Below are 17,572 nucleotides of genomic sequence, written 5' to 3'. Positions count from 1 at the left end.
AGAACACAATTTTGAATTCAGCTTCTAACACAATATTCAGAAAGACACTAACCAGTTCAAACTTACTTTCTACTTCTTAATAAAAATTTAGCTAAATGTGATGCATTTTATAATTTTTTACATATTGGTTGGTAAAAAAAGCGAATTAAAAAATCTGAAAATTCAGGATGCGTGCATAAGAAAAAACAATGTTGATGATGGTTGTCGAAAATCTAAACGTCGAATTTCAAATATGACAGCCCCATGTTGTAGAAGAGGAAGAGTTGCAATAATGAAGTGTTATTCACTTTGAATTAACTCGCCGAATAACCATAGGAAAAAATTTAAAAGAAATTCCAAAAAATCAGTTTTTTTCCAATACCTTCGAAAGATCCCCGTGGTTGAGTTCCAGAAACGGACATGCTATGTATTTATATATATATATATATACAGGGTATTTCAAATTCGACCCTCACCATTGGGATCTCGGAAACTAGAGGAGATACGAAGAAATTTAAGTGGGGGCAAAGTTGCGTAATCTACCGCTTGATCGAATACCATTTTCAAAATTTTAATTTTCCGAGTACTTTCGAAGATATCCGAAAAAAACTAAAAATTGGAGAATCCATTTTTTTTGAGTTATTTGACAAGAAAGATTAAATCCATAAGCACATTTTCATTGCCACTTTTTCTCAGCTACACTATGACATATTCAGATTTGCCATCCGAAGTTTCGTCTTTCGGCTACCATTATCAACTTTATTTTTTCTTATGAGCGCCATATTGGATTTTTCGACAGAAAAATAGTGCGTTTCATTCTGATTTCATTGATATAAAACTTCTTATTATTTACTTTTTTAAAAGCCGAAATATTTAATTGAAAAGATATATTACATAGTTGGCCTTGACTCATCGAAAAACTTTCTTTTGTTTGCATTATATGACAGAATTCCTCAAACGAGATTAGAGCGTGCACAGATTTCCAATGAAAATGAGCTTCAGAAGTGAAGAGAAATGAGATATGTTAAGACTATATTACAAATTTGATAGGAACACTACGAAAACAGCTCAAATATATTTTGAGTTATATCCAGAAAGACAACAGCCGCATAAAACATTATTTAAAACTTTGGATCAATATTTAGCTGAGTTTCGTACCTTTGAAAATCTTCTTCCATTCTGTTTCCATACTTCATTTTAGGTTTTTGGTCAGTTTGGTGCTTTGGAAATATTCATCCAAAGTTTTATGCGGCTGTTGTCTTTCCGGATATCTCAAAATATATTTGAGCTGTTTTCGTAGTGTTCCTATCAAATTTGTAATATAGTCTTAACATATCTCGTTTCTCTTCACTTCTGAAGCTCATTTTCATTGGAAATCTGCGCACGCTCTAATCTCGTTTGAGGAGTTCTGTCATATAATGCGAACAAAAGAAAGTTTTTCGATGAAGTCAAGGTCAACTATGTAATATATCTTTTTATTTAAATATTTCAGCTTTTAAAAAAGTAAATAATAAGAAGTTTAATATCAATGAAATCAAAATGAAACGCACTATTTTTCTGTCGAAAAATCCAATATGGCGCTCATAAGAAAAAATAAAGTTGATAATGATAGCCGAAAGACGAAACTTCGGATGGCAAATCTGAATATGTCATAGTGTAGCTGAGAAAAAGTGGCAATGAAAATGTGCTTATGGATTTAATCTTTCTTGTCAAATAACTCAAAAAAAATGGATTCTCTAATTTTTAGTTTTTTTCGGATATCTTCGAAAGTACTCGGAAAATGAAAATTTTGAAAATGGTATTCGATCAAGCGGTAGATTACGCAACTTTGCCCCCAGTTAAACTTCTTCATATCTCCTCTAGTTTCCGAGATCCCAATGGTGAGAGTCGAATTTGAAATACCCTGTATATATATATATATATACCACGAAAAAAGAATTCTTCGGCACGGAAAAGGAGATTGTCTTGTTGCAAACGAAGAAATGTCTACCTACCTGGTTAATGATAATATTGTGAATTTTAATGCTCCGAGAGGACCCATGCAGAGATGGTCCCCGCATTAAACCCAAAGCAAGTATAAAGCTGCTTTTTAATAAGAGCAATATAGAACCTGAATATTTTTAAATGGCGTAATTATAAGAAATCAGTGAGTCGTAAGCCGTAATAATATCCCTCCAGTCCTATTGCTACGAAGTTGTTTAGATAATTTCTCACGGAACATTTTTCATTTAGATAATATTAAGTCATAGTACGAAGGCCCACAGATGAAATAGACCATATTAAACTTTCACCTGAAGTCCTAGGCCTATGGGAAAGAAATATTTGACAAGAATTTGTATACAGCGTGTGGTTATCTTGGTACGGGGGTCCGGGTCGAGCGAAACGAGCTCACCAATATGACACGAGTTATATAAAACAGCATTTCCTAATAATTTCATACATGATATATGTGCGACTTGCGCCCCGTATCAAGTTTTTATTTTCAATTAGTTTTAACCCGTGTTTTTTCAGAAGACGGTAAGAAATTTTCTAAATGAGATGACATTACAAGAAAATATGATATTTTTTAGAAGTTTTTTGGAACAGTAAGAGGGGGTCTCTTTTCTTCAAGTTTTTTATGCGATACGACAACGACATTTGCTTACCAAATTTTTTAAATCCTCGTTCTTCCCGACGCCTGAATTCTTCCCTAAAAACACGTTCTTTTGCCGGCACTATCTGACCATCACGTTTCAAGTACATTCGCCCAAAAGTCAAAATTTCTCGCCTACAATTATACTATTTAAAGTGGCCTTTAAAGACGGATACATTAATTTCAATTAAGTCACAAATTATTTTTAAAAATTAAACGTTCTTTACTTTTTTTGAGTAACTCTTACTTTGAGTCTTTCTTAAATGAAAACACCTCCAGTCTATTGAACGGTCCGAGTAGATCTCCGGTCTCTCATTTGTGAAAGAGCTTAAGGCCTAATCGTAGTTTTTGGCCTCCTCATGTTATTACTACTACTACTTTTATTACTAGGTACTAGAGGCCGAAAAAAATGTTATTAAAATTGCACTCATATGTACTTGGATTTTATTATAATAACTTCCAGGAATTAATTCATGGAAAAATTTTAAATATTACTTTATCAATAATAAATACATTACATTCCCCAATGCATTATTCGATAACTTTGGCTTTGGTTCCTGAACCCGTAATGCAGGCATTTCTTAAGTGGTAATTCCTTAAAATACACAGATCCTTCCCCATATTGGTTCTGCCAGCCGCTATTTGCACGTCGTGCAAATGCAACAACATACGATAACTAAATATTTCTGGTACAGTTTTCAATAAATCCGATATTAATGAAGCAGGAATATGTGACAGTATCCCGTTAGCAGATGGTATTTTAACTTCCACCAACGTTTTAATCAGTTCAAAAATGAAGTGTGTCTGAGGCGTAACGCCGCCTTCTTGCATTTTTTCATACATGGCTAGGAGCTGAAGCAAAGAATCTATTAATTTTCTGGATGGCGTTTCAGAATCCTGTGATTCTGAATTATCAAATCTAGGCCTCTTCATGGGCGGTTCATCTTCTTTTTCCTGGAAAGGAAGGTTTAGTTAAAAATTGTAACCAACTGAAACTCTAAATAAAAAAGTATATACATAAAGGGGTCCCTGAAATGACTACAACGCTTGACCAAAAATTCCTGAATCAAAAATAAGACGTTTTAGGCAGACTTATCTATATCCAATGTTGCTTCGTTTTGCCGCTATAGTGTACTAAATTAATATCGTTTGTTAGAAATAATTGCTAAACGCTTTTATCACTTTTCACTAATTTTGGAACTAAATTAGCGTGTTTTGACATGAACGCAATCTTACTTTAATGCATGGAAATATTTAAAATGGCTCGTGATTCGTAAATAAAAGTTTTTATTTTATCACCCCTTATACGAATGGCTTTAATTTTTTCTCTACCACCAATTGGCTTTATTTTGAAACTTTTTGTCTCTTGTAAAATTTTCGTTAGGCATACAGTTTCACTACGAAAAATTATTTACGATGTCTTGTAATTCATCATTGTCATGAAAACAATTGTTTTAAAATGTGTTTTGAGTTTCTTACGCAACAATAAAATAAATTTTCCGTACACTGGACATACCGATAGAGTTTACTATAAGATAATTGTTGTCAATCGGAGTTGAGTTTATTATAAATTGGATAATTTTTTTTAAATGGAACATTCTTCTGGCGCTGAGAAGGTTGACATGCTTTTAGTATATAGATTTTGGGAGGGAAATAGACGTATGATGTCAGAGTCGATCATAACAAATGGAAAAATCGCAGAATTCCGAACCTTTTTCAGAGACATCCTGTATATTTCCTTTATATTGATTTAATCAGATTGATACCGATAATATATTAATTTATATAATAAGACTGAAAATAATAATTTAAAAAGCTAATTGTTTACCTCGGACAACATATCCCAAGAAGTATATAGGCAGTATGTTGTTAAATAGGCTAATGATGATAACTGTGGTTCCATAAGAGTATACGATTGTACATCTACGTATAAGAGCTGCGGCAGTATATGGGACAACAATTCGGTCGTGCAGGCTACAATGTTCACGTGCAATATAGCCAAAGCTAAATCTACACCTCTTTGCAATTGATCCCTGAACCTGTAAAAAAATAGTTCTCTAAATCATAGATTAGATTAAAGTTCATATATTGAGGCCATCGCGCATCTAGTCGTCACCTTCGATTCGTGTTTTAGTTCCTTGCGATAGTTACATGGCAGTTTTTCTTATAAATTTGAAATTGTCTTGAACAGTATTTACCTCAACTTTAATAGTTCTTGTATAGTTGCGTTCACAAGCCATCTAGGTCCGGCGGTACTTAAAAGGCAGTGTAAAATTTTGGTTGAATTATAGTCCAACCAACCTCTACTAATTGCACGACCCCATGCGTTGTGAAACCACTCTGTTGCTGGGGACCGTGACACTAGATTTTCACAACTTTTCGTACTGGGAGCTTGAATATCCTTTTGCATCTTCCGTATTATATCGCATGTCAGTTGCCAGCGTCCTCTGTAAACAAATGTGGTCTAAGAAGTAAACAAAGACTATAACATTGTTTATAGCACCTAGTGGCAACCTGAATTAATAAATTATGTCAACAAAATATATTATGCATTGTCACCTAACTTTTAAGAATTCTGTTATGTCACTTTTGCGTTAAGAGGAAGACAAGAACATTAGACCATTGTCTAACAATTTTGCTATTAATACTATTATAAACATATAGGAAATACCACCAATGCTGGAAAAACCATCTTCCTGGAAGTAACCGGAAGGCTTAAATTCATAATGAAAAGGAACTGTTGTTTTTTTAAATGGTTACCTTTTACTTGACGTAAATACAATTGACAGAAAGAATGATCACCTTAAACTTTTCTTCCGTACATTTTTCTGTGCAATTTGTGACTCATCTCCTTCGTCTTCCTCTTGGTCTTCCTCATTTTCTTCCTCGAGAGCAGCAGGGCAAGCCAAAAGCTGTTGAATCATGTTCATCGGTTTGAGAACTGAATCTGGAGAAGCACTCCTTAAATATGAACACAAGTACGTAGCTCCAGCTATAGGTAAACAACAGGTTTTTTCCTTTACTGCGTCCAAAATACGCTTCACATCTGAAGCAATTAAAGCACCTAAAACATTTAGCTGTAAATTGCCAGAGTAATGCCGGTCTAAGACTCAATTTCAAAGTTTCTATGGCAACTAGCTTGCATTTAAAGTTAAGAATGCACTAATAATTTGACTCTTAAGCGATTTTCTATTTTTAACGATTCATGAGCTAACAATGATAAAGTATGGTTGGACCATCGTGTATCACTTAAATTAATCGAATAAGTTCATTCACCTTGCTCCCAAGCAACCAACACTTCATGCATTACAGCCGGCATATTAAAAATAATATCCCGCAGTTGCATATTAGGTTTAAAGTCGCTGTCGCCAGAGTTGAACTGCTGAATTAATGCCTCTACTATGGCCGGGTTGCTCATGGCCAACAGTTGAGTTGGTGACTTTGGGTTATAACTGTCAACTAGACACGAACTAATCCACTGTTCGATGAGGGAATCGCCATCCAGCTCTAAAACTGTCGAGGCTCCTAAAAAAAGGCATTAATGGTTCTTTATTATTAAAATAAAAGCACATTTTGAAATGCTTTATGTACGTTAGGAAGGTAATGTTCCTCCAACAGAAGACTACACATTTTTTAGTGTTGCACACGGCCCAGTACTAGCAAATATGTTATATAAGAAATACAGAAAATGTACTTGCACGTACCTGTAAAGCTCGGAAACTGCGTCTTAACTTACCGTAATTTTGTACAATCGCAATCAACATTACGAAAATTAAGTCAAAAAGCTGCATTCTTGAGTCGTCTTGACCTAGACTATCTCGATTATTGTAGCATTCACTAAATGGAATTAATCGGCTCACGAGGGCCTTCAGTTGACCTGAACTGCACGCCACGGCTAAAATCACCTCGAAACTTATTCCCATGAACACCTTATGTAGCATACCCAAAGTCACATCCTGTAATAAACATATGTATTAAACATGGAAAAAACTAAACAACAAACAAAAAGTTTTCAATGCATTTTAGTGCAACAGCACTTAATTAAGAGAGTCGAATTAATAGTGACATGATTCTAAAACTATAAAGGGTTGTTCAATTTGGTAACCCTGGGTACTTACCAATATTTTATGATAATCTGATGACAAAGTTTTCAAAATTCCAGATAAAGATGATTGAGCGCACCTAATTATACTCTGCATGCTACTAGGAGGAGGCGGTTTGTCAGATTTAACAGACGGCGGCAAGTTTCTTTTCTCCAAGAAACGTTTGGCTTGTTCTTCATTAATCAATCTTACTTTCGCTAATTCCTCCAATATGTTTGTCAATATAGAACAAGATCCGTTTACATCAATAGCGTCCAATAATTGGCTGTGCTAAAATTAATATTGAGGAAAAAACACACATTCACCCGATTTCAAGAACAGCAAATAAAAACAATATTCCCATCGTTTTATATCAATATATACGATATGTATTTCGTTAAATAGTAGAAGCGCAATGAAAAACAATACTTCTATTATTATATACCTGTAATAACAAGTCGAGAGCATCAGTTACACTTGACGTGTCGGATTTCTCAGAAAATTCTTGAAATATATGAGGTATATTCATAAATATAAAGGCCCCAATGTGACTGGCATGGGGACATCGCGTTTCGGACACATCAAATAAAGAGATTAAACTACCTCTTATTAATTCGGCAAATAGTCTTGAGTCGGAAAAACCTAAAAACAAAGGAAAAATAATCTGGGGAGGGAAGAAAGTAGATAGGAAATTTGAAAATAAAACAGTAATAGAGTGTACCAGCACTTATAACAACAATTAAAGATTCATCACTAATATGGCATAATTTTTAAACTATACACAATTGAAAAAAATGTCCACCTTTTAGCCTCTGAAGAATATGCAGCTTGTAGATTATAGCAGAAGTATCGGCACCTGGGTGGCCAACAAGTTGAACCTGAAGCCAACTTTGAATTAGAAACCCTGGCAATCTCTCGCTATGTACGGAAAGAGACAACATATGCACGTCGATATTTTCTAATTTGACGATATGGTGAATGCTCGAGTCACTTTCAGCCAAGATCGAGAGTACTTCGGTACATATACGTTGCATTTTTTGAAATTCTGACAGCTGAGAAGCATCAGACTTATCGATCTCTACAATAAAATCATAATCTGCATTTATATCTTTATTTATAACTGCAATGCATAATCTAAATGTATCCAAAATCTAAAATACTTCCTAACCCAAGTCACTCAATATAATTATTAGTTTGGGTAAAGTAGGTTGTTGTATTGTACTTATTTGTGTGAGACAAGTCATTAATGAATCATTCATTCTTTTATTTAAATGCCTTACCTGATTTTCTAATTGCATCTTCACTATGTTTGGCTAAGCACATCATTGATACATAGAAGTCATCAGACAATATCCTTTTTAACAGTTGGTTTACCTTCTGGGTTAATATTTTATCACTTCTACAGTGATACAGGATATTTAGTAACCATGTAGTTATCACCACAATACTTCTTGCTAGTTCTATTTCTTCTGATTTTCCAAAGCATGTCACTCCCGGCAGCATATCTATAAGCAAAATAATCCCCTTAAAAGGCACATATCATCAAAAAGGATACAAAATTTAAAATCTTAGTAGTAATAGCACAAATTAAATGAGCCCCCCAAAAAAGATTGATGAACCCTCATAGCTCCTGTAGGGTTACGAACCAAACTGCATAGCTTAAATTGAGCTTTGCATGTAACTGTTAATTTAAGCCACAATTAGTCTACACTTTAATTATGAATTTATGGAGAATATGAAGATTATCTATTTAACTGATGGTCACAGGGATAATAGCTCTAGCTTTATATATCTTACCTTCTAAAAATTCCAATAGAGAGGCAAAGCAATGTGTATTATTGTACTGTTCATATTTGCTCAGCCTTCGGAGCACAGCTGCATGAGATATCAGCTGGGCACTCAGAGAGTGCCGCAAATAACTTAAGGCTAATTGATTTGCACCCGCACCAACAACAACCTGATCAATAATACAGTCTGCTAAATTATAAACATCTCCACTAACTCCTCGGGGTAAAACTGTCTTGACGTTAATACCCCACTGCAAATCTGTCCAACGTTCTCTCCAAGCTCTTAATAGGAGGGCTGTTAAGGAACTAGTAGTTTTTGATGCCATTTTATTTCAACTATGCCGAAAATTGAGGTCTAGACTGTATTCTTTACCAAATCCATTTCCAACTAGAAATTTTGGTGGTGGATTATTTTAATAGACAATCAACACATTATTTTGCACACGATTTTCACATCTGAGACATGATTTTTAAGGTTTAATACAATATAAATAATAACAAATAAAAATAATATAAACAGTTTAATTGTATTGGAATGAGACTTATCGAGTATTGAGGGTTTGTTGGGTAAGCAATTCGCGATCTGTCCTTGAAAATTCTTGTAAATTGCAATACGCATGCGTGATCAATGTCTATTTCAAACAATTCAAATCTTTACAAATAACGTATGGTTAATTGGAAAAAGGAGTGTAAGCAGAGAAAATAAACTATAAATTTGTAAAAAATAAAATAATGCTACAGAAAGTTGAACAATTATAGCAGCTCAAGATATTGGTCTTCCTAAATGTACTCAAAGTACATGTCTCCAGCACCTAGTTTGCAAGAAATCCTCTTGCTGTTCTGATAGTTTCTTAAAAATCAAACAATCAGAATTAGTCAGAGTAATGAGTATTCTCTACCCAAATGACAACTATGCGAAGCACTGGTGTGTTCGGGTTAATTCAAGTGGATATACATGGCTATTTCAGAACAGAAGTGATCCAAGTAGCATTTTTTTATAATTAAGATAATGAGCAAAACGTGTTTTCGTAATTATTAAAATTGAGGCAAATATATTTGTTACAATATGTTTATGTTATGATAAGTATTAACTTAACATAGTCTTTACTAGAAAATTTTGTGATACGTCCAATATTGAAGAAGTAAAAAATGATTTTATATTTCTAGGACAATGCAAAAATGTCACGAATAGAACTTTATTAGCAAAAGTGTTCAATAATACTTGGATTACTTTTGCACTAACTAATATGACGACAAGGAAGTTCAAAAAGTGGCATAGTTCAGTTTTTCTAAATATGTTACTTGGATCACTTCTGTTCTTAAGTAGCCATATGTATACATACGTTCCAAATAGCACAGCAAGCAAAGCAAAAGGCTGCAAATATAACAGGATAAAATTTAAGCTAAAAATGTTTAGCCTGCTAATGAAAATATTATGAAGATTTTCATTTTACTTTCTAACTAACACACATATAGCAAATAATTATTTGAATAAAATCTGTAAATATTGGTTAAATTCAAGATTTATTATTGTCAGATTGGCGACACATCTTAATTTGCAACGTTGTCGTTAATATTTTATGGTTTATGCCACGTTTTTGAGAAATTATATTTTTTCGGCAATTTGACTTACAACTCCAGATCCTATCTTCAGTATTATTGTAAAAACTATTCATTTAAGGATTAAAAATCAGTATGCATATAATTACCGCACTCAGTATTGTTTTTTTCATAAGATGGCAACGCTGTCGTCATTGAAGCTGTAACGTGCATCAAGAATTTTATCGTGACTAGCATAGGTACAATCGGTAGTCAATGTTGTGTTAACCGTTGTCATATGATCAATTTATATTTATTTCCACGCCGTCATAACCTCAAACGGTCGGTTTATACATGAGACTAAGAAATAAGGGTTAACAAAGTTGTCAATTTTTAGCCTTAAACAGGATTCTTGTGGGTTTTCTTATTAAAGAATACGTAATTTGTAAAGCTGGCTAAACTTCATTCCATTTGGTGTATTCTAGTACTTTCAGTTATTTCTTTTGGGTGTCTCAGTGCAAATTGGTAGTGGTTCCTAGATTGAAGTTTCCCCGTCCACAAGAGATCCTTCGGCGCTCTTCTGTCCTCCTGGACGCTTCTTCATTTTTTGGCTGTCTCCTTTGTGGGTTGTCAATTGGGAACAATGAAGCCAGCTTTTTCTTCACGAAAGATTCTTCTGAGAAAAATTGAAGAAAAAGAGAAGGATATCAAGTTTGCTACAGAATCTGCAGCAGTAACTGAGGTACTATTAATTGAAGATGCGGGCTTTTTGGAGGCAGATAGTGGAGAAACCACAACTCAGTTTACACAAAAACAAATTGCTAATAGTGTAGATATAACAGCAGCAGCAAAATCCTTTGAATTGAATCTAGAATTTGGCCCCTACAGGTACAATCTCATGCTTCAACTAACCATTTTTAATTCCTCATAATTTTATATTTAGAGCAAAGTATACAAAAAATGGACGTCATCTAGTTATAGGAGGCAGGAAAGGCCATGTGGCTGCGTTTGACTGGCTCACAAAGAAGCTCCACTGTGAAATTAATGTGATGGAAAGTGTGCATGATGTTAGCTTTTTGCATCTTGAAACAATGTTTGCTGTTGCCCAAAAAGATTGGGTTTACATTTATGACAATCAAGGAATTGAGATTCATTGTGTCAAGAGATTGAACAAAGTCACTCGACTTGAATTTCTACCATATCATTTCTTGTTGGCAAGTTGTGTATGTTAATGAAATTATTTTTGTAAAACATTTATTTAAATTTATAATGATTTCAGAGTGATGAAGGCTATCTAAGTTGGTTGGATGTCTCAATAGGTCAATTGGTGTTTCAATTCAATACAAATTTAGGCAGATTAACCTTATTGACACAAAACCCATGGAATGCATGTTTATGTTTGGGTCATGCAAAAGGGGTTATTTCTATGTGGAGTCCCAATCACAGAGAACCTTTGGCTAAAATGCTTTGCCATAAAGCCCCCATTTCATCTGTTCATGTAGATCCCAGTGGCATGTAAGTCTTAAATTAATATAATTGCAATACATCAAGGTGCAATGGTGTTGAATCTGTTAAATGAAGTGTAACAAATATTGAGCCTCCAAGGATTTCTAGGTCTTGTATAATTTTGATTCTGCTAGATAAGTGATTATAATTTTAATGGAGACAACCAATTTCCCATCTAGGTATATGGCAACAGCAGCCACAAATAGAGAATTGAAAATATGGGATATAAGGAAATTAGAGGGGCCTTTGCAGGAGTATAAATTGATTAATGCTGCTACGAATTTAGCATTTTCACAGAAGAAAATGCTTGCTGTAGGGTCTGGCAATATAGTGGAGGTTTATAAGTAAGATAATTGCAATAATTAAAAATATGGATTTAAACTGTTATTCTTCAGGGATTGTTGTACTCAGTCTGCAAAGAGGCCTTATTTGAGGCACAGATTTAATAATTCAATAGGTAAAACCCTCTTACAAAAATAATATTTTTTGCAATTTTCTCTTTTCTCTTCACTTGAAGGGAACTTTAACTTTTGCCCATATGAAGACATACTGGGAGTCTCTACAGCTCGAGGTTTCACTAGTGTCTTAGTGCCAGGATCAGGAGAACCCCACTTTGACACATATGAAGCTAATCCATTCCAGTCAAAAAAGCAAAGGCAAGAATCTGAAGTTAAGGCTCTTTTAGAAAAGGTCAATATAATCTTTATGATCTTCAGTTAACCATAAAAAGACAAATTTCTATTTAGATTCAACCAGATCTCATTTCCTTGGATCCCACTGTGATATCTAAGGTGGATGTGCCAACGCTGAGGGATAAAATAGAAGCCAAAAAGAAGCTGTTGGTAAGAGTATTAAATAATTTATTATCTTTTATGAATTAAAAATTAACATTAAGCATTTGAAACCGCCCAAAATTAAATACGAACCAAAAAACAAGGCAAAACGGAAAGGAGGTAGGACTGCTATAATTGCCAAGAAGGTTCGGCAGGAAGAAGCTAAAAAGGTACTTATTATTTTTGTGTTAGTATATGATTATTATTTAAATAAAATTGCAGGAATTCGTTAAAGCTAAAAGAGCGAGTGAAGTAAAAGTTCAACAAAAAAAGAAAGGTGCTTATAATGTATTAGATAGGTTTAAGTAAAAAAGAATTGTTAAATTTATTAATTAAAAATTTGTATATTTTTAAGAAATTTTATGTTTCATTTGACTATAAAGGAAGAATCAACATTATCTTAGTACGTAGAAGAGTATTCAAACCACTCGACAAGTCCATCATTGTTAACGTCTGTAGTTTTGAGAAACCCGTCCACCAGTTCTGCAAGGCCTTGATCTTCATATATTGTGCCCACAACATTTTCCCTGTCGGTTTTGGGGTCTTCCACTAAAACGGAATTAAAATAAACTTATTCCTAGTTTAGATATCCATTTATTTGTCTAAAAAATGGAGACCTAACACGGTTAGAAAAATTATTACATTAGTGTCCTGCATTGAATTTCCCCTTTATTTAATTATTCAAACCTGAGTCATGGGCAATGATTCTTCACGTTTTTTAAAGTCCAAATTTTTTATTACTCCTCCATTTAAATCTAACACAAAACTCCCATTTCCAAAAATCATTCTTAATAAGAATCGATAAATATTTCTTATAATTAAAAAATTGATAAACGTGAATGGCTATTAAAAAGCAAATTCGGAAGCCGAAACTAAAAGCACACGTAAAAACAGTACCAAAAAACTACACAATTGAACAGGGTAATATGCAAAAAAAAAATCCAATAAACAAACTATAAGTTGTTATAAAAATTGTTTATTTACAAAGCCAATATCTGCTTAGGCGGTAATTCACAACCCTTCGTACATACATAACTTAACTGTAATTAATAAACTATAAATGAGTTTGCTTTTTAACCATTTTCTTCAAATTTTCTCAGCCATAAATTAAGGAATGTTAAATGCCAGGAAAACGTACTATAAGGAGTAAGGATTAATAACCATAAAAGGTCTAAAATCTGGACAAACTGTGGACTAAATCGATTAAAAATTATTTTTCCGAGAGTAATGACTAATGTAATTCCCCAAGATGTGCGGATTCATTACTCTCTCTGAACTTTGTTCTGCTTGGCATATTCCAACCATGTAATCTGACCATCAGTATTTTTATCATAGAGAAGTAAAAGACCATCAACAGTGGTCAGCAGGTCTTCATCTAACCAAATTTTTAAGTCATCTTTTTTCTCTTGCTCAGCTAAAATGGGTTAAAATATCTCCAATTCATAAGTTCAAGAAGGTATTTCCTTGTATAATTTTCAATGTAGTGTTTAGCCCGAAAACAATTTTCCACAAAAATACAAAACATAATAATAAATATTAATAGTCAATGAAAAATTTCAGTGAAATTAGCCCGAAATCACACAGAAGCCTCCTACGAAATGACTTATTAAAATCCCCCCCTAATTACAATATTACCTAATTAATGTTGAGATTGTTTTTGCCCTGCAGCCGCCGCTTTCTGCTGCGCTCTTATAAATTCCGGATAATCAATATATCCGTCTTTGTTGCCATCATCCACATTCAAAATCGGGTCAATTAGGTTGATCAATTCTTCATCCTTGAAGATTTTTTCCTCGATTTGTCCCTGTTTCTCTTTGCTGCCTTGCTCTATTTGGAAAAACATCACAAACACACAAAGCTAAACGACAATACATAATTAAAGCACATTGCTGTAAGTGTATGAAAACATGTATGTGAAGTGTAAGTGTTTATTTAGAGAGTTGAGGTGTAAATTAACTTACCATGCCAGTGAATCAAAGACTTGATTAACTCACATCCATCCAGTTTGTTGTTATTGTCTGCATCATGCATTTTAAAGTAGTGAAATTGCAGCTCTTGCTCAGTCATTTTGCTGGTGTCTATTGGTACTTCCATGTGCTCTTGAATGTGTCTTTAAGATAGGATATTGTTTGTTTTAAATAACCGAAAAATCCACAATTTTATTACTTACTCTTTTTCATGTGCAATATTTCCCGAGTTAAAAATCTGACGCTGACCATGCCCATGGTCATGTCCTGATGGCTATAACAAACAATGAGAATGATATAAGTGATCATTAAAGAATTATTTTGCAGTAGGCAGTGAACCAAAACCTGGCTATAGGTGGTGAATCACAAACATAGGGCATTGATCAAGTCATTTGTTGTTTACCATTAAACATCTGGCTGACAACAGGTTGAAAGATGTATTTATCAAATATATACACCTGATACTTCAACGCCTACTCTCTTTTTAGTGATCATGCTTTATTTTAAATTAAATAATAATTATATTTGACAGCTATATTAATATCATGCAAAAACTGAATTTTCTGTAAAATGAAATGAGACAAATTTTAAATACATGACTAAACTCAAAATATAAACATGCAAATTGATGCATTTCAAGTTAAGAAAATTGGTTTACTTGATGATGGGCTTGTTGTGCAGCTACAGGAACTTGTTGTTGTGGAGCATTTACATGTTGGTACTGTTGTACTGGAACCTAACATGAAGCCAAAAGGAGGTTTCCAATGATAACAAAGATTTCCAATTTTTTAACATAAAAAATGGCCAAAAATAGATTCAACAGTACAAAATATGATATCCTAACCTGTTGCTGTTGATATTGAGGTTGAGCTGGAGGTTGTCTTTGAACAGGGACCTGTTGTAACACTTGTTGCTGAGGCACATTTTGTTGGTATTGTTGCTGCTGGGGCATTTGCTGTTGATACTGTGGCTGTTGCGCATACTAAACAAAGGCTTAATTTATATTATAACACGAAATGAGAATTAAATGCAGTTGTTGAAAGCAATAATGTGATATTCATACAAGTTTACACATAAATTAAAACAAAAAAAATAATACCATTTGAATATTTTTGGGTCCTTGTAACCATTTTATTCATTATACAAGGAATTTTTTTCTTGTTCAATTTTTTTAAAATATCAAATGAACTCATTTATTGCAAATGGTTTTATACGTCATTATAAAACAAATTGAATTTTATTTTTCAACTTTTAAGTCCGAAATGCCATGTTTTGTAAATGTTAACCAAAAGTCCGAATATTTTGCGCCCTGACTATAGGTAACGTTACCTAGAATACCTTATTTTTAAGTAGTTTTAAGTAGTAAAAGTAAAAAGTAAGTAAGTAAAAAATTTTAGGTCAAGCTTTGGATAGTCATTTCAGGGACATCCTGGATGTTGAGGAGATATGCTTCAAGGCATATTCAAAATTAAAGCAAAAGTATATTTGAAAGATAGTTTTAGTCATAATAAGGTGAATACACCAGAATGAGCCTTAACATATGCTAGAATTAGTTATTACCTGTGGCTGTGCCTGTGGTTGATAATGTTGAGGATTAACCCCTGGAGGAGCTCCTCTCTGTGAATTGACACTAACGAAGAGGCAGAGAAGGCCGAATTTTAATAACAATTTAACCATTTTCAGTAGGAAATAGAAAGTTAAAAAGCGTATTTTGGACGAAAAGTTTTCAGACTTGAAACATTTTCCTTTTCTTCACTAGAAAAGTGTGGTTAAGACAAAGGACACATCATCATTACATTGACAGAGATTGACATAAAACAATTTTGTTGGATGATAAAACTCTTTCAACCAATCGAAAGGGTTGACGTACTTCTGCGGCGGAACAATAAACGTTAGGATCACCACAATCACAAAATTTATCCTCCTGCCGCACGGAATCAATTCCCAAATAACCAAATTTTACTAAAATCCAAAATTGTTTCATTTTTTTAAATTTCCCTCTACTCTCCTTTCAAAACTGTTTTTCCTTAAAATCCTAACATCCTTAATGAACATCTTTCCCTAGCGACCACACCTACATAACATGAATGAAGAAAAGTTCTATAAATCTAAAACAGTTTGTTGTACTTTCAAGAATTTTTGAGTTTTTGAAATGGAAAAATTGAATATTTTGTGTTTGCACGGATACAGGCAGAATGCTGAAGTGTTCAAGGAGAAAACTGGCTCTTTTCGCAAAATTGTACACAAATGGGCAAAATTCAACTATGTGACAGCCCCCCACAAGGTGATTCTAGTGGATGACATTAATGCACTTGAAGACCCCAATATTGGACAGTCCAAAGATGAGGGTATATGTTAAGTTGTAAATTTTAGTTACTTTAACACTCTCCTTTGATATAAGTTCTTGTGGTTTACTGCCAGTCTGTTACTACTTTTTTTAAACTAAAATCTACTTCTCAGCTAATCTTGATAAACAATAGTTAAGCATTTTTGCATTAAAACATTGGAATATCAGTTGTCTCACTCTCTTATGATTTTTTTTATAGAACAATATGGATGGTTTTTTAATCGAGATGATAAAACATATAGAGGTATCAGGCAAGGAGGTCCTGCAATTGGGTTTGAAGAATCTGTGCAGTTTATAGAACACATTTTTGAAAAAGAAGGACCTTTTGATGGTGTTTTAGCGTTTTCTCAAGGCGCTTGCTTCTTAGGGCTTTTGTGTGACTTGCAGCAAAGAGGATGTAAGCAAACTAAAGGCCTTGAAAAAGGTTTTTTGTTAATTCAAATTAATTTTATCAATTTCTCTAGTAACTCAACACATAAAATTCAATTTTGCCATAATGGCTGGAGGTTTTAAGTCCCAGAGTTTCCCCCATTTGAAGTATTACATGGACGAGATTAATTTGCCCAGTATGCATATATTTGGGGAAACTGATAAAATCATTCCTACAGGTGATTTTGAGCAAATTCTGAGTAACTTTGAATAATTTTTTTCAATTTGTTCAGAAATGAGTGAGGCTCTATCTCAGTGTTTTGAAGACCCAAAAGTAGTGAGGCATCCAGGGGGACATTATTTAGCTGCCTCAAACCTCCAGAAACATGATTATCAGAGCTTTTTTAAGCTCCAACTATTGCGGAAACAACATAAGGAGGCAGACACGAAAGAAAAGAGTAATTATTAATATTAATATAGTAATTGTTTAAGATAAATGAGTTTTAGTATTTGTCTTTGTCACACCTCAGC

The 17,572-nt window shown here is 33.6% G+C and overlaps 4 protein-coding genes across 9 annotated transcripts; 2 read left to right on the top strand and 2 right to left on the bottom strand.

The window, feature by feature from the left end:
- Nucleotides 1-3,041: 3,041 nt before the first annotated feature.
- On the bottom strand, nt 3,042-9,037 carry MED24 (mediator complex subunit 24). The gene is made up of 11 exons (XM_066394921.1): nt 8,491-9,037; nt 7,974-8,198; nt 7,496-7,771; nt 7,139-7,335; nt 6,730-6,984; nt 6,348-6,567; nt 5,888-6,136; nt 5,414-5,675; nt 4,810-5,058; nt 4,440-4,650; nt 3,042-3,565 (listed from the first exon to the last, which is right to left on the bottom strand). The coding sequence occupies exons 1-11, from the start codon at nt 8,804-8,806 to the stop codon at nt 3,143-3,145; spliced, it is 2,883 nt and encodes a 960-aa protein (XP_066251018.1). The 5' UTR covers nt 8,807-9,037; the 3' UTR covers nt 3,042-3,142.
- A 1,442-nt stretch (nt 9,038-10,479) lies between these two features.
- On the top strand, nt 10,480-12,716 carry LOC136411974 (WD repeat-containing protein 46). The gene is made up of 9 exons (XM_066394800.1): nt 10,480-10,907; nt 10,963-11,242; nt 11,299-11,534; nt 11,705-11,869; nt 11,921-11,982; nt 12,043-12,215; nt 12,272-12,367; nt 12,421-12,528; nt 12,581-12,716. The coding sequence occupies exons 1-9, from the start codon at nt 10,663-10,665 to the stop codon at nt 12,665-12,667; spliced, it is 1,452 nt and encodes a 483-aa protein (XP_066250897.1). The 5' UTR covers nt 10,480-10,662; the 3' UTR covers nt 12,668-12,716.
- Nucleotides 12,683-16,123, bottom strand: LOC136411988 (multiple coagulation factor deficiency protein 2 homolog). Of its 6 annotated transcripts, none has more exons than XM_066394820.1 (7): nt 15,886-16,117; nt 15,170-15,307; nt 14,984-15,061; nt 14,529-14,599; nt 14,320-14,468; nt 13,994-14,185; nt 12,797-12,907 (listed from the first exon to the last, which is right to left on the bottom strand). In XM_066394820.1, the coding sequence occupies exons 1-6, from the start codon at nt 16,000-16,002 to the stop codon at nt 13,998-14,000; spliced, it is 741 nt and encodes a 246-aa protein (XP_066250917.1). In that variant the 5' UTR covers nt 16,003-16,117; the 3' UTR covers nt 12,797-12,907; nt 13,994-13,997. The 6 variants fall into 6 exon arrangements, with proteins under 6 accessions (XP_066250921.1, XP_066250917.1, XP_066250919.1 ...); XM_066394821.1 differs by lacking the exon at nt 12,797-12,907 and adding an exon at nt 13,639-13,772 and having other exon boundaries at nt 15,886-16,118; XM_066394824.1 differs by lacking the exon at nt 13,994-14,185 and having other exon boundaries at nt 12,683-12,907; nt 15,886-16,123.
- A 175-nt stretch (nt 16,124-16,298) lies between these two features.
- On the top strand, nt 16,299-17,538 carry LOC136411989 (esterase AGAP003155). The gene is made up of 4 exons (XM_066394826.1): nt 16,299-16,673; nt 16,872-17,069; nt 17,137-17,280; nt 17,335-17,538. The coding sequence occupies exons 1-4, from the start codon at nt 16,478-16,480 to the stop codon at nt 17,508-17,510; spliced, it is 714 nt and encodes a 237-aa protein (XP_066250923.1). The 5' UTR covers nt 16,299-16,477; the 3' UTR covers nt 17,511-17,538.
- Nucleotides 17,539-17,572: the final 34 nt, after the last annotated feature.

Source organism: Euwallacea similis, chromosome 11, assembly GCF_039881205.1.
Source record: "Euwallacea similis isolate ESF13 chromosome 11, ESF131.1, whole genome shotgun sequence".
Taxonomy (NCBI): domain Eukaryota; kingdom Metazoa; phylum Arthropoda; class Insecta; order Coleoptera; family Curculionidae; genus Euwallacea; species Euwallacea similis.
This window is presented reverse-complemented; position numbering and strand designations above follow the sequence as displayed.

Coding starts and splice junctions, on each gene's coding strand:
- MED24 (XM_066394921.1), bottom strand. CDS start 8,806: ATGGCATCAAAAACTACTAGTTCCTTAACAGCCCTCCTATTAAGAGCT. Junction 6,568..6,729: donor CAGATTATCATAAAATATTG/GTAAGTACCCAG, acceptor TGTTTATTACAG/GATGTGACTTTGGGTATGCT. Junction 6,137..6,347: donor TGCGATTGTACAAAATTACG/GTAAGTTAAGAC, acceptor GCCTTTTTTTAG/GAGCCTCGACAGTTTTAGAG.
- LOC136411974 (XM_066394800.1), top strand. CDS start 10,663: ATGAAGCCAGCTTTTTCTTCACGAAAGATTCTTCTGAGAAAAATTGAA. Junction 11,243..11,298: donor ATTTCTTGTTGGCAAGTTGT/GTATGTTAATGA, acceptor TAATGATTTCAG/AGTGATGAAGGCTATCTAAG. Junction 12,216..12,271: donor TTAAGGCTCTTTTAGAAAAG/GTCAATATAATC, acceptor ATTTCTATTTAG/ATTCAACCAGATCTCATTTC.
- LOC136411988 (XM_066394821.1), bottom strand. CDS start 16,002: ATGGTTAAATTGTTATTAAAATTCGGCCTTCTCTGCCTCTTCGTTAGT. Junction 15,308..15,885: donor AACCACAGGCACAGCCACAG/GTAATAACTAAT, acceptor GCCTTTGTTTAG/TATGCGCAACAGCCACAGTA. Junction 14,600..14,983: donor CACAACAAGCCCATCATCAA/GTAAACCAATTT, acceptor TGTTTGTTATAG/CCATCAGGACATGACCATGG.
- LOC136411989 (XM_066394826.1), top strand. CDS start 16,478: ATGGAAAAATTGAATATTTTGTGTTTGCACGGATACAGGCAGAATGCT. Junction 16,674..16,871: donor TGGACAGTCCAAAGATGAGG/GTATATGTTAAG, acceptor TTTTTTTTATAG/AACAATATGGATGGTTTTTT. Junction 17,281..17,334: donor TGATAAAATCATTCCTACAG/GTGATTTTGAGC, acceptor CAATTTGTTCAG/AAATGAGTGAGGCTCTATCT.